General features: G+C 39.3%; 1 protein-coding gene across 1 annotated transcript in view; it reads left to right on the forward strand.

Moving 5' to 3' along the window:
• Positions 1-12,667, forward strand: part of PTPRO (protein tyrosine phosphatase receptor type O) — a 242,160-nt gene that overhangs the window by 170,404 nt on the left and 59,089 nt on the right. Inside the window, exons 11-12 of the mRNA XM_046013693.1 lie at positions 3,910-4,061; positions 6,000-6,120. Coding sequence (XP_045869649.1) covers positions 3,910-4,061; positions 6,000-6,120 — 273 coding nt within the window. The remainder of the gene's footprint in view (positions 1-3,909; positions 4,062-5,999; positions 6,121-12,667) is intronic.

Here is a 12,667-nt window from a genome sequence, read left to right on the forward strand (position 1 = left end):
TCACTTATCTCTCTAATTCTCCCCTCATGGTCCAGTAGCTGTTTGTCCCTCTTTTGCTCAGCTTCTTTATTCTCTGTCATTTGGTCTTCTATATCACTAATTCTTTCTTCTGCCTCATTTATCCTAGCAGTGAGAGATTACATTTTTGATTGCACCTCATTAATAGCTTTTTTGATTTCAACTTGGTTAGATTTTAGTTTTTTTATTTCTCCAGAAAGGGCTTTTATATCTCCAGAGAGGGTTTCTCTAATATCTTCCATGCCTTTTTTGAGCCCGGCCAGAACCTTCAGAATCGTCATTCTGAACTCTAGATCTGACATATTACCAATGTCCGTGTTGATTAGGTCCCTAGCCTTCGGTACTGCCTCTTGTTCTTTTTTTTGTGGTGAGTTTTTCCGCCTTGTCATTTTGTCCAGATAAGAGTATATGAAGGAGCAAGTAAAATACTAAAAGGGTGACAAAGACCCTAGAAAAATGCGCTTTAACCAAATCAGAAGAGACCCCCAAATGGTGGGGGGGGGATAAAGGGGATAAAAAGAGGTTCAGGAAAAAAAGAAAAAATTTAAAAAAGAAAACAAAGAAAAAGCATAAAAAAGAAAGAAAAATATATATATTAGATAAACTAGTCAAAAAACGTTAAAAAAGGAAAGGGTAAAAGTTTAAAAAAATTTAGCAGAAGAAGAAAAAAATTGAAAAAAAATTAAATTAACCGCAAGACTAAAGAATCATGGGGAGAAAGCCATGAGTTCCGTGCTTTGCTTTCTCCTCCTCTGGAATTCTGCTGCTGTCCTTGGTATTGAACCTGCTTTCCTTGGTAGGTGAACTTCGTCCTGGCTGGATTTTTTGTTGATCTTCTGGGGGAGGGGCCTGTTGTAGTGACTCTCAAATGTCTTTGCCCAAGGCGGAATTGCACCGCCCTTACCGGGGACCAGACTAACTAATCCGCTCAGGTTCGTTTTCGGGAGCTTTTGTTCCCTGAACGCTTTCGGTAGAGTTCTGGAGGATGGGAATGAAAATGGTGGCTCCCAGTCTCCGGCCCAGAGGAGCCAAGAGCCCGGGGCCCCAACCCTCAGTGTGCCTCCAGAGAACAGCACCCAATCACTCCCGCATCCCCGGCCTCCGGCCGCGCTCCAAGCTCACCCAGCCTGCAACCAGTTCAAGGTAACCCCGAGCTGAGAGCTCAGTCCTTGGCTCTGTAGCTGGCTTCCCTGTTCTAATACCTGCAAGCTCTACGACCCTCCGACACCCCCGATCCTTCTGTGACCCTGCGGGACCTGGCGCCACGCTGACCCCACGTGGGCTTCACCCCAGTTTAGCCTCTGGAGCAATGTCCCTCAGTGGAACAGACTTTTAAAAGTCCTGATTTTGTGCTCCATTGCTCTGCCACTTGCCGGGAGCTGCCACCCCCCAACCACCCCACCCCACCCCCGCCACAGTCTGTCTTCCCGTTGTTTTGGATTCACTTCTCCGCCAGTCCTACCTTTCAGAAAGTTGTTGATTTTCTGTTTCTAGAATTGCTGTTCTTCTTCTCTTTGATCTCCCGTTGGATTTGTAGGTGTTTGCAATGTTTAGATAAGCTATCTAGCTGATCTCCTGCTACCTCAGCCTGCTACTTCTCCGCCATCTTGACTCCTCCCCATATCTCTCTGGGAATTTCTTATCCTTTCCTGGGACAATCTACTAAGTCATTCTGACCCTGGCAGTTCGCTATCTCATCTAAGCATATAAACACACAGTCTCAGTTCTCACATCTCTAAAATGAGCATAAGAATTTCACAGGTAGTGTGAGAATGAAATTATGTCATATAAATCACTATTAAAATATATCTGGTGGCTGACTTTTATTTTTATACTTATTTTTAAAATCAGTTGAAAATTTAGCCTTGTTTCATTTTGGTTTTCTTCCTTCATTTCAAGTTGAAAGCAAACAAAGCATGCTTCTCTTACCTCTGCTTTAGTTGTGAGCCAAAATGCCAAATTGTGTGATATAAAAGGATGTAGAAATAAAATATCTGAGTAAGATGTGATTTATTAGGATCTCAGGTCCCCTGTCTTTGTTAGGCAACTTTGTCTGCAAGTCAAATCCATAGTAATTATGCTAGTGTACCAAATAATGTCTAATAAACAAAGAGTGACATCTTGTGGCCTTTCAGCAATATGCTGCATTTTAAAGCAACAATACGGATAAAAATCTAATGACTTGGTTAATACCCATGAGGGAGAGCTTTCCATTTCTGGATTCACAATTTTATATACATCTCTTGTCCTTACTAGAATTAAAACATGAGAAAATATCCTTCAAAGAAATACAAGTATAGATACATACATATAATGAACTACATAGAAAAAAATTAAAAGAAGCCAAAAGTATTATTTTCTTTATTAGACTATTCTGAAATAAGATGCAGATTTGTGTTACTTGCTAGATACATTATTGGTATTTCAAGATTTTACTGTCAAACCTATAGAAATACTACTCTAATTTCACATGAAACAGAATTTTTTAAAGATTTTATTTATTTATTTGGGAGAGAGAGCACAAGTAGGGGGAAAAGCACAGGGAATGGGAGAAGCAGGCTCCCTGCTGAGCAGGAAGCCTGACGCGGTGTTCCATTCCATGTTCCTGGGATCATGACCTGAGTCCGAGGCAGATGCTTAACCAACTGAGTCACCCAGGCACCCCTGAAACAGAAATGGTTTTTACTCTATATATTACAAATCTCTTTAAATTTTTTTAAGATTTTATTTATTCATTTGACACAGAGAGAGAGAGATCTCAAGTAGGCAGAGAGGCAGGCAGAGAGAGAAAGAGGAAGGGAAGCAGGCTCCCTTAGCAGAGAGCCCGATGCGGGACTTGATCCCAGGACCCTGAGATCATGACCTGAGCTGAAGGCAGATGCTTAACCACTGAGCCACCCAGGTGCCCTACAAATCTCTTTAGTGAAGAATTGTTCTTGAAAGCATAGTTATGAATGCTTATTATGAGTACTAATAGCATCTTGAGGAAGATGAATCTTCATGGTTTATGGCAATTCTCCTCCAATTCTTTCAACTGGTTTTGTGCTATCTCTCAGAATGGAATACCTGCTTGTCTTCAAACCAGCATACACATACATGGGCTTTACATTCCACTCTGTACGTGTTTCCTAAAATCCTCAGAATTATCAGTTAGTTTAAAAAACAATTAAAATATGCTTTCAGAGCTCATATATCATAAATCTTTTAATGAACTCTCCTCCCCACTAGAAATAATTTAAACTTAAATGTGTAAGAAAATTTTAAAAATTAATAAACTCAGTGTTAGAATTTAGCAAAGAGCCCTTTTTCCTTCCTGTACTACTTGCTTTAGCAACATTTATTAAGAGCTTGCTTTTTGCAAAGCACTGGTTAGACATGATCAGTGATATTGCCTTGTTATTTTATAGAAACAGTAATTATTTTCTGTCCCTCTAAGTATTGACCTACTGTCCTTTATTTCCTTACACACTTTGCTGCACCACAATGAAAAAATTTACTTTTATAGGACCCCAAATTTTTTAGTACTCTTGGAAAATAAGTTCAGCCATGTCTTACACTATCAATTTATTGATGCAGCAAGCATACTCAAAGAAGTGAGTATTTCAAGAATCCTGTAGCTGTGAAATGGTATAAAAGATATATCCTCAAGTATATCCTCAAGTATAGATGCCTTGTGTCTGAGCCATACAAGGGGTGCCAGAAAACAAGTATCTGCCTTTTACAGCCAACCTGCGCCATATTACTGACAGGTTCAGGGATCCCCGGGACCATTGTATGGTGTGAACTTTAATGTTCTAAATTAACTCTACATGAGATTTCATGCTCTGTTGAGAAGTACTTTAATTATTATTAGTCTTTTAAACTAAAGTGCACCTCTTTTTTTCCTCGTAGCCCCAGTTGCTCCAGAAATCACATCTGTGGAGTATTACAACAGTCTGTTATACATCAGTTGGATGTACGGTGATGACACAACTGACCTCTCCCATTCTAGAATGTTACACTGGATGGTTGTTGCAGAAGGAAAGAAGAAAATTAAAAAGAGTGTATGTTTCTTTGAATCCCAACATGGGGCATCTGAATATTCTTTAATGTAAACTATTGAAAACCATTAAGCAAACATTTATTGAAATATTAAACAGCTGTCTTATGTTTCTTGGCACTATTTTAGGCTCCCGTGAGAGAACAATTTTTTTTTTTATGTTATATTAGTCACCATACCATACATCGTTAGTTTGCGATATAATGTTCCAGGATTCATTGTTTACATATAACACCCAGTACTCCATGCAATATGTGCCCTCCTTAATACCCATCACCAGGGTAACCCATCCCTCCACTCCCCTCCCCTCTAAAACCCTCAGTTTGTTTCTCAGAGTCCACAGTATCTCATGGTTCATCTCCCCCTCTGGTTTCTACTCCTTCATTTTTCCCTTCCTTCTCCTAATATCCTCCATGTTATTCCTTATGCTCCACAAGTAAGTGAAGCCATATGATAATTGACTTTCTCTGCTTGACTTATTTCACTCAGTCCTCCAGTCCCATCCATGTTGATACAAAAGTTGGGTATTCATCCTTTCTGATGACTGAGTAATATTCAATTGTATATATGGACCACAGCTTCTTTACCCATTTGTCTGCTAAAGGGCATCTCCACTCTTTCCACAGTTTGGCTATTGTAGACAGTGCTTCTATGAACATTGGGGTACAGATGGCCCTTCTTTTCACTACATCTGTATCTTTGGGGTAAATCCTAGTAGTGCAATTGTAGGGTCATAGGGTAGCTCTATTTTTAATTTTTTGATGAATCTCCACAGTTTTCCAAAGTGGCTGCACCAACTTGCTTTCCCACCAGCAGTGTAAGATTTGTTGTTTCTTGCCTTAATTTTTGCCATTCTAACAGGTGTGAGGTGGTACCATGAGAGGACAATGAAGAAAGGACAATCAAGAAAAATTACATTCTTCCTTTCATAGATTTCACCTTTTAATCTTTAATTCTGAGCTATAATAGTTATAACTAGTAATTCATTTACATTTACAGTTAACAATCTGAGCTTTTCCTTCAGGATGTCCAACATTTTCAAGAAAACCACATTAATATGTTTTGATATTTTCTCTATATATCACCAATGCCTAAATATTTGAGTATGTTGGAAATGCTGATTTCTTTTCTTCTGCTTTATTAAACTTTTTGAAATTGCATTAGTTAGTGTATAGACTACATTACTGTAAAAAATAAAAGAACAACAAAGATTGTGGCTCAAAGAAAATAGAAGTTTGTTTGTCTCATGCTAGCGCAGGATGATCAGGGCACCTCTGCTGTAAGGGATCAATCATCCAGGGCTCCAGATTCTTTCTATCTTGTTGTTCCATCTACCACAGTGTAGTCTTTGTTTGCATTGGTGAACCCTCCTAGTCATTAGATCCATATTCTAGCCTGCGGGGAGAGGAAAAGAGAAGATGTGGAAGCCTAGCATTTACAGGGCGTGAACAGAATTATAAGCTGCCCATGTGACTTCCACTGACAATTGATTGGTCAGAGGTGGGTCACATGGTCTCCTCTACCCATAGGGGAGACTGGGAAATAAGAATTCAGGCAGCTATAGACAGAACTAGGTTTCTTCTAAGCTTCCCAGCTAAGGCTGAGTAATGTACACATCAGTACCAACCTAGTAAATGCCTTTTCTAAAATTTGCTATGAAGATGAGGAAAAATATCAAAGGAATACCGATTCCAGGGAGAAAATTAATTGCAGAAAATATTCTGATACATACTATCCATGTTTAGAGCTACCTTGCATTTGGCTCCATTGAGCAATTTATATCATTTTCAAAGGAAATAAAGTATCCATTTGCTTGTAATCAACTGTAGATTGATTACACAGAACAGAGAGGGAATGCCTGCTATACCCTGTAGTTGTTTGGAGCCGTATTCTAGTTCAAGTCCATTAGAAGTTTAAACTCCGATTTTGATGGGTCTTGCAGGTCACACGCAATGTCATGACTGCAATTCTCAGCCTGCCTCCAGGCGATATCTACAACCTCTCAGTAACTGCTTGCACAGAACGAGGAAGTAATACCTCCACGCTCCGCCTGGTCAAGCTAGGTAAGCAGAATGCACACGAGTGTGTGTGTGTGTGTGCATGCATGTGTGTGCGTGAAAATAGTCGTGTCCAGAGAACTAGTATTTGCATCCGTTGATTTGTCATGGTCTCTTCAATTCAGTGAAATAACGGAAAAATGACTCACTCTCTTTTATAAGTGAAAATAAACATGTATACTACTAAAAGAGTTAGGTTCAACTTAATATGAGTTTCTGTGAATGGAATGTTTACTCTGCTGAGAGACAGGAGTTTTCACCATCCTTAGTGAGATTAAAGAAACCAAGGAGTCTGAGGAATTTAGAGGAGACAAGACTTCAGAGGTTATCTAGTGTGATGTTCTCAACCCTGCCAGACACCAATCCCTTCTCATAGGAGCATTATGGGATGTCCTCCTTAATACCTCAAATTGAAACTCGTACATAAAAGAATCCACATATTGATTTTCTAAGTTGGCATAATTTCCTAACTCTAATCTAAAACCAAGATAAAAGAAAAAAATGTATAATAAAATTGTATAGATCTCCTATGTATTTGTTCAGATACAGTATTTCTATAAGTCATAACAAAATTGCCTAATGACAACACATAATCAAAATGAACAAGTTTGAGTTTACAAGACGCAAAGGAAATCAGTAGTCCTTCCAGACAAGTACAAAAGTAAATGGGGGAGTGAATGAAATAACTGAGCAAGCATAACTACAGGTGGACCCTTGAATAAAACCTAGCGTTATTATAATAAGAGACTAGATGTATTTGCATATGATGAGAGAAAGAGAAAAATAACCTTAATTAAAGTAAAGAGAACATGCCAAGAAAAATAATGGGCTGTGGATGAGGGAAAATAAGCAAAGTATAATATTCTTGCAAATGAGCTAGAAATTATTGTGTAGCGTAGTGTCAAAATAATTATTTACCTTATGAAATACAACCAGGAAGTGACACTATTAACACAAAACACATCTTCTACATTCAACAATCTTCCATGTAGTGAAGTATACATTTAGTTTCTGATAAAGGGACTCAGAGATAATATTCCATAATCAGCAGCCGGGAAAAGAGGATAGATTGGCAGACAGTTGTGGGCTAGTCTCCATATCCAAGGGGCAAGCTGGAAGTGTACTTCAATGTGTCATTCTCATGGCAGAGATCTCCTCTTCCTATTTCAAAAATGAAAAATAGAGAGAATAACAATACAAATATTTTCAAAACACTTAATGCAACTTATATCACTGTTTCAGACGTCTGCTAATTTAGACTCTGTATCTAAGTCTAGTCATAAGACTAGACTTTTGTCACCATTATTACACATGTTCAGATGTGCATCTGTAAGTAAAATGGATCTAGGGTGAGGGGCACCTGGGTGGCCCAGTTGGTTAAGCATCTGACTCTCGGTTTTGACTCAGATCATGATCTCAGGGTCATGAGATCGAACCCCACACTGGGCTCTGCACTCAGCATGGAGTCTGGTTCAGATTCTCTCCCTCTTCCCCTGCCCCTCTCCCTACATGTGCGCTCTCCCTCTCCATCTCTCAAATCAATCAATCAATAAAATCTTTTTTAAAAAAGAAAAAAAGACTGATCCAGGGTGTTTTATAAGAAGCTTATATACCCTGAGTAGCATTGCTGGCAGTGATGTACCTTTAGAAAACTCTTAGAATATCCCGAAAAGGAACACCTGTATGGCTCAGTGGGTTAAGCCTCTGCCTTCGGCTCACATCATGATCTCAGGGTCCTAGGATCTCCGCTGAGCAGAGAGCCTGCTTCCCCCCGCCCCCCCTCTCTGCCTACCTTTCTGCCTACTTGTGATCTCTTCTTCTGTCAAAGAAATAAATAAAATCTTTAAAAAAGAGAAAATCCCAAACAGAACAAAGCACAGTCCTTCCTTAGTTTCCCCAGTAGTTGTATTTCTCTGTAATTCAACACATAAGACACTAAGTCTTAAATCTTTTTGTGTGTGTCTCATATTTGCCATGGCAAAAATTAAACTTGCACTGGAACTCTTTAAAATTAAATAGGTAGTTGGAAATATATAACACATTAAATAGATACTATGGGCAGAAAAACTAAATTCTTTTTTTTAAATTTATTTATTTTTATTTGTTTATTTACAGCATAACAGTGTTCATTGTTTTGGCATCACACCCAGTGCTCCATGCAGTACGTGCCCTCCCTATTACCCACCACCTGGTTCCTCAACCTCCCAACCCCCCTTCATAACCCTCTAGTTGTTTTTCAGAGTCCATAGTCTCTCATGGTTCATCTCCCCTTCCAGTTTCCCTCAATTCCCTCTCCTCTCCATCTCCCCATGTCCTCCATGTTATTTGTTATGCTCCACAAATAAGTGAGACCATGTGATACTTGACTAAATTCTTGAATAATTTGTAAATGACATTCTTAATTCTTCTTCATGACAACTTCCTTCTATTTTACCTAACTTCTTAAAAACCTTTTCCAATATTATCATGTGGTAAAGTATTTTATAGTGGATCTATACTGGTGTGACATTACAAAGGTATGTGGGATGTGGGATGTGGGACTTTTTCTGTTTGGAGCTTTCTTGATCATTTCAGGACATCTAGCACTTCTGCTTCCTGCCCACAGAAGGCCAGTTAGCAACCTTCCTTGGGACTATTAAAAATATTCCTGCAAATTTACAAACACCCTCTCACTGTAAACCACAGCTTCAGTTTTATTCACTGCAGGCAATCTGATCTTCTCCAGCTATCTTTACTTCAGTTCCAGGAATGTGGAGGTCACCAGTTTCCAACCTTGTATGATCTTTCTAAAATTGCCTGACAATTCATTCCAACTGTTATGTCTGATTTTGTCCTCTGTGGATATAAAAATCAGTTCAAAACTTGTGTCCAGGGGTGCCTGGGTGGCTCAGTGTGTTAAAGCCTCTGCCTATGGCTCAGGTCATGGTCTCAGGGTCCTGGAATCAAGTCCCGCATCGGGCTCTATGCTCAGCGGGGAGCCTGCTTCTCCCTCTCTCTCTGCCTGCCTTTCTGCCTACTTGTGATCTCCCTCTCTTTCTCTCTCTCTGTCAAATAAATAAATAAAATCTTTAAAAAAAAAAAAACTTGTTTCCAGGTAACTAGAATTTACTTAAAGATTATGTTCACCCTTTCCATGCCTTTCTTTCCCCAGCTTCACAATCACAGGAAATTCTAAGTGTTTCTGGGGTCCTAGCTGCTTTCTCTAACTCACTTGGGTTTTTTAAGTCTCCCTTGAAGTTCAAAGGTAGGTCTTACCAAAGAACCATTCAGTGAACCTATTGCAAGTTTCAGTGTTATTTTTATTTGACATTATGGCTGATATCTTGATCAGGAGTATGAGTTAAAGTCATGAGCTAATACAATTACACTCACACTACATAGAAGTAGGAGTAAAAACCATGATAGTTTCCAAATTTATCATGAGCTTTGAGCCTTCATGTCGCCCTATTAATAGAACTACCTAAACCAGTTTAGAAATACCCTTTAAACTTTTTAGAAAAGAGAGTGCAAGTTTCCACAGAAATTCTTTCTTGGAGTCAGTAAGATTTTCCCTTTTGTGATCTAAATAGCAGACAAAATTTTGCCTCTATATCGTTCCCCTCTGAAAATAAGACAATGTGTATATAATGGGCCTGAATTCAGCCTTTTTCCCCCTGAAAACTAAATAACCTCACTTTTTGTCCATTTGTCTAAAAATCTATTTTCTATCCTGCTAATAACATGTTAACACATGCTGTGTTTTTTTTTTTTCAGTTCTTCCAATTTTCCATAACACAGGGTTGTGCCTACTTTAAATGCTCAATAGATACCTATAAAACCACATTGCAACCACAGACCTCAAAGTTGAAAATAATATTGCAAGTTTTACCATTCAGAGAAGTAAAATAACATTTCACCTTCGTAATAACTGATTGCAGGTGTTTTTTTATTTCACAGAACTTTCATTCTAGTCACTTTATGTTTCCTTATAGCACTCATTTGGTATACAGAGAAGTCATATTAATTCTACTTTACAGAACCATACAACTTTGGTACACAGATTGTTTGGGCTTGTTTGAATCCAAATAATGTTGTTAGAACTGGGACCAAAACTGGCTGGGCTGGGGCATCGGGATGGCTCAGTCAGTTAAGTGTCAGACTCCTGATTTCAGCTCAGGTCATGATCTCAGGGTGGGGAAGTCAAGCCCTGTGTGGGGTTCCATGCTAGGCGTGGAGCCTGCTTAAGATTCTTTCTCTTGGGGTGCCTGGGTGGCTCAGTGGATTAAGCCGCTGCCTTCGGCTCAGGTCATGATCTCAGGGTCCTGGGATCGAGCCCCGCGTCGGGCTCTCTGCTCCGCAGGGAGCCTGCTTCCTCCTCTCTCTCTGCCTACCTCTCTGCCTACTTGTGATCTCTCTCTCTGTCAAATAAATAAAATAAAATCTTAAAAAAAAAAAGATTCTTTCTCTCCCTCTCCCTGGCACTCTGCCTTCCCCCTCCCTCTCTAAACAAACAAACTGGTTGGGCTAACCTTGAGTTCATTTTCTCTGTGATAAAACCCTCTTTGCAATGGCTCTACTTGCCATTCTGGAGGGCAGAATTAACATCTACGGAAAGAAACCTGGCTACCGATGAATCTGGTATAATATAAATTAATCCAAGAGGGCATGTGCAACAGTAGAGAACCCTCAAAACAATTGGCAAGGATTTTCTTTTCTTTCTTTTTTTTTTTTAAATTTATTTGACACAGAGAGAGAGATCACAGGTAGGCAGAGAGGCAGGCAGAGAGAGAGAGGGGGAAACAGGCTCCCCGCTGAGCAGAGAGCAGAGAGCCCAATGTGGGGTTCGATCCCTGGACCCTGAGATCATGACCCAAGCTGAGGGCAGAGACTTAACCCACTGAGCCACACAGATGCCCCAAGTATTTTCAACTATTATGTCATCAATAAGCATCCACGAGAAGACATCTACCAACAGTGGTGCTGTTTGCAGGGCACTGAGCCAGTCATCCTATTAAGAATTTTAGGTTGCCAGCAGTCTCACAGTACCATGGTGGTGTATGATGAGAGCCGCTTTGGCAGTCCATACAAACATCAATCAAATCTCCACTAAGACATGTCATCTTAAAAGAACTTATTGGTTGACATGCATCTGTGGCTTCAACCAGCCACCAGTCATAACTTCTAGTCTTGGTGAACCCACATAAAACTCTGGACCAAATTTAAGAGGATTTGGTTAAGTTAACATCTGATGATCAATCACTTAAAAAAACGAAAGAAAGGAAAGAAATAGAGATGGGAAGTGTTGGGCATATCACAAAATAGCTCTATGGTTGTGGAGTATCCATTCATGCATTCATTTAACAAATACAAACTGAGAACCTTCTAAGACTTGCTCAGATGCAAACAATCTGAGGGTTTTGGAGGAGTGAGGGGTGGGAGGTTGGGTGAGTCTGGTGGTGGGTATTATGGAGGGCACGTATTGCATGGAACACTGGGTGTGGTGCATAAACAATGAATTCTGGAACACTGAAAATTTTTAAAAATAAATAAAAATATAAAAATAAAAATAACTGTAAAACAAAAAGAAACAAACAAAAAAAGAATTGCCCAGATGCCAGACTACTTGTAGTAATGAACTCAAATGGCTACTTCAGTTTCTGTTTACAAGGAGCTTATGATCTACTAAAGGGGAGATGGTAAGAAATTTTGTACAGTGCATTAAAACAGGGTAATGTGGGACAGATTGCATATGCAGCAAGACCTTTTTCTGAGGAAGGAGTGGTGAGAGATAGGAATAACAAGAAAGGATCTTCCATGAAAAGTTTGGGAAGGGGCCTGCTAAGCAGAGGGAAGAAGCAGAGATCAGATTATATAAGATTTTTATAAGGTGGAGTTGAGATTTTATTTTGAGTATAATAAGAAGGCATGGAGAGAATTAAAAATAAACAATCTAACCTACTTAAAATAATCCCTCTTTTTACTCAAGGAAGGAACAATTGTTAGGCCAACAGTGAAGACAGGGAGATCAATTAAGGAATCATGTGTCCTAAACTTAAAAATAATGTTCTAGGGGCACCTGGGTGCTCAGTCAGTTGGGCAGCCAACTCTTGATTTTAGCTCAGGACATGGTCTTGGGGTTGTGGGATCAAGCTCTGTGTTGGACTCCGTGCTCAGTGTGGAGTCTGCTTAAGATTCTCTCTCTCTTTCTGCCCCCCCCCCCCATTTCTCTATTTCAGATAAATAAACAATCTTTAAAAATCTTTAAAAACAGCATTCTAGTTCAGTAATTTCCATGGGAAATGATGGCAAATTTGACAAAATTCAGGAGTTATTTTGGAGCTTCTGCCCACAGAGCTTTCTGGTAAAGTGAAAATAGGAAATAAGAGAAAGTAAAAATAAGAATGACTTTTAGGCTTTGCTCTTAAGCAATGGTGGTACAATTCACTGAAATTGAGGACTAGAAAACTAGAAGAGGATTAGGGTGAGAAACATAGATTCTTCTTTGGACATAAAAAAATCAAGAGGACATCCAAGTACAGCTGTCAAATAAAATGATTATTGTTATATGTCTAGA

The sequence above is a fragment of the Meles meles genome, chromosome 7, assembly GCF_922984935.1.
Source record: "Meles meles chromosome 7, mMelMel3.1 paternal haplotype, whole genome shotgun sequence".
NCBI classification, from domain to species: Eukaryota; Metazoa; Chordata; class Mammalia; order Carnivora; family Mustelidae; genus Meles; species Meles meles.